The sequence below is a fragment of the Cyprinodon variegatus genome, unplaced genomic scaffold (assembly GCF_000732505.1).
Source record: "Cyprinodon variegatus isolate N-32 unplaced genomic scaffold, C_variegatus-1.0 Scaffold2325, whole genome shotgun sequence".
Classification (NCBI taxonomy): Eukaryota; Metazoa; Chordata; class Actinopteri; order Cyprinodontiformes; family Cyprinodontidae; genus Cyprinodon; species Cyprinodon variegatus.
The window spans coordinates 16,424-19,227 of record NW_015152778.1 but is presented as its reverse complement, the minus strand read 5'-3'; the positions used below and the strand labels follow the sequence as shown (position 1 = coordinate 19,227).

At 35.6% G+C, this 2,804-nt stretch overlaps 1 protein-coding gene across 1 annotated transcript; it reads right to left on the bottom strand.

The window, feature by feature from the left end:
* Positions 1-20: 20 nt before the first annotated feature.
* LOC107080789 (gastrula zinc finger protein XlCGF57.1-like) lies at positions 21-2,566 on the bottom strand. Its single transcript, XM_015368992.1, has one exon. It carries the CDS (start codon positions 2,382-2,384, stop codon positions 1,041-1,043), a length of 1,344 nt encoding a protein of 447 aa, XP_015224478.1. The 5' UTR covers positions 2,385-2,566; the 3' UTR covers positions 21-1,040.
* Between the last annotated feature and the right edge of the window lie 238 nt (positions 2,567-2,804).

Genomic DNA, 2,804 nt, shown 5'->3' with positions numbered 1-2,804 from the left:
ATCTCTAGTCCAAAGGTAAATAAAATGTTCAAAAAAACATCTTTAAAAAGCAGAAACTTTACTCTTCTAAAAGGAGTTTCAGATTTAATACATTATTAAGACAAAGGCTTTTTACCAAATGAAATCAGGTTCAAACTGATTAGTAAAAATAACATTAATCTTGTTTATCTTTTTAAACCAACATGTTTCATCATTTTAGGACTTTAATTTACCTGAACTACAGACTCCAGCCTCTAAACTGAGTTCTTTGATGTCCCATAGTTTAACCCCATAATCCCAGCACCCCCTTTCAAGGTGCACTTTGCAACATTAATTAGCTTGTAGCTGACTAACTCTGAGACTGACACACTTATATATGTCCCAAATCTTCATCTGAGACTCCTCTATAGATGATCTACTTCATTCTAATATCCATTGACCATAGCTCTAACACTGTGCCAAAAACAGTTGGAGTTTTGGTGGGCCTGGTTTCAACAACACACGTAGCAGGGCTGATTGATGCATTGCTAATGAAAACCAACAAGACGCTGAATTAGCTAAACTCTGTAACCATAATGTTATAGTTGGACTTTATTATGTTTATTCCCTTCATTATAGAAAAAGTAAGAAATTGTGAATGCAAACATCTTTTTTGTTTTGTCAGGGCAACATTCTTCTTTTGGCAATTCAAATCTAATTTACCCAGGCAAAAAATAATTAACTTTTAAATGTTCAGATCCACATATTCACCCAGGACCTGAATATTTACCAGTTTTACAATATATCACTTTATGTGTTCTACTTTCTATGTAAACAGAGCTGTCAATCAATGGCTTTCTCAAAACTTTGCTGGAAAAAAAGACCATTAACCTGTGTGTTTCTCATGTAATGAGGTGAAGGAGTTTCTAGATGGACATTTAATCACCAGTTAATCATGAAAAAACACCTCTACTGTTCATTCCCATGGCATTGAACTGCTGGGACTTAAGTGAAACAATGTTTAAAAAAATATATATATCATTCCACATTATGCATGACTATAGGTAATTTGAATACTGACATTACCTTCTAGGTTTCTCACCTGTGTGAATTCTGATGTGTTTAGTAAAACTACTCTTTTGAGTAAAATTATCTTTACAAATGGTACTGGAAAAAGGTTTCTCTCCTGTGTGAATTCTCATGTGTCTAACCAAATGTGTCTTGTCAGAAAAATTCTCGTTACAAATGGTGCAGGAAAAAGGCTTTACACTTGTATGAATTCTCATGTGAGAAGTTAAATGACCTTTTTCAGTGAAATTCTTGTTACAAATTGTACAGGAAAAAGGCTTCTCACCTGTGTGAATTCTAATGTGTGAATCAAGATGAGATTTCTGAGTGAAGCTTTTTTCACAGGACAGACATTCAAAAGGTTTCTCACCTGTGTGAATTCTCATGTGTTTAGTCAAACTGCTCTTTTGAGTAAAATTCTCGTTACAAATGGTACAGGAAAAAGGTTTCTCTCCTGTATGAATTCTCATGTGTCTAGTCAAATTACTCTTTTGAGTGAAATTCTCATTACAGATGGTACAAGAAAAAGGTTTCTCACCAGTATGAAATCTCAGGTGTCTAGTTAAATTACTCTTTTGAGTAAAATTGTCATTACAAATTGTACAGGAAAAAGGTTTCTCACCAGTGTGAGTTCTGATGTGTGTATCAAGATGAGATTTCAGAGTGAAGCTTTTTCCACAGGAAAGACATTCAAAAGGTTTCTCACCTGTATGAATTCTGATGTGTTTATTCACACTACTCTTGTGAGCAAAATTCTCATTACAAATGGTACAGGAAAATGGTTTCTCACCTGTGTGAGTTCTCCTGTGTGAAGTCGAATGACTCTGGTCAGTAAACTCTTTATTACAAATGGTTGAGGAAAAAGGTTTCTCACCTGTATGAATTCTCATGTGAGAAGTGAAATTACTCTTGTCAGTAAAATTCTCTTTACAAATGTTACAGGAAAAAGGTTTCTCACCTGTGTGAATTCTGATGTGCGTATCAAGATTAGATTTTTGAGTGAAACTTTTTCCACAGGACAGACATTCAAAAGGCTTCTCACCCGTGTGAATTCTAATGTGTCTAGTCAAATTACTTTTTTGAGTAAAATTCTCTTTACAAATGGTACAGGAAAAAGATTTCTCACCAGTGTGAATTCTGATGTGTGCATCAAGATTAGATTTCTTTTTGAAAATTTTTCCACAGGACAGACATTCATAAATCTTATGGCCTGTGTGAGTGCTCATGTGAAACATTAAATGTTGTTTTTTTAGAAAGTTTTCTCCACATGTCAAACATGGGAAAGTTTCCTCTTCTTTATCTTCAGCCTCTTGCTTCAGAACAAGCTGCTCTTCCTGCTCACTAATGAGGACCTCCATGGTTTCCTCTTTTGTCCAGGGATGTTCTGGGTTCTGAAGCGCTTCTTTTATCTGCAGAGGTTCTGGTTCCTCTTGGTCCAAACTGGAATTCCTCTCCTGTTCACAGAGCTGCTGGTCAGAGAAATCCTCCTCTTTTCCAAGGTAATCCTGCAGGTGGTCTGTAAAAACAAACACAGCAGAAATACTTTACATTGTAGCTTAAAGAAAGGACACTTCACTTTAATCATACCTGTGTTGATCTAACTAAATATAAACAGACTGGAACTACATCTCCCAGCATGCAGTGCAGCTCTGACACCATAATCACATGTCATAAGACCGGTCAATGTTCTACTGTTGTCTGGCAAAGTTTGGATCTCCACTTTTATCATCAAAGCTTTAGCATCTATCAGAACAGAAGAGCTTCAGATTCTAAACCAT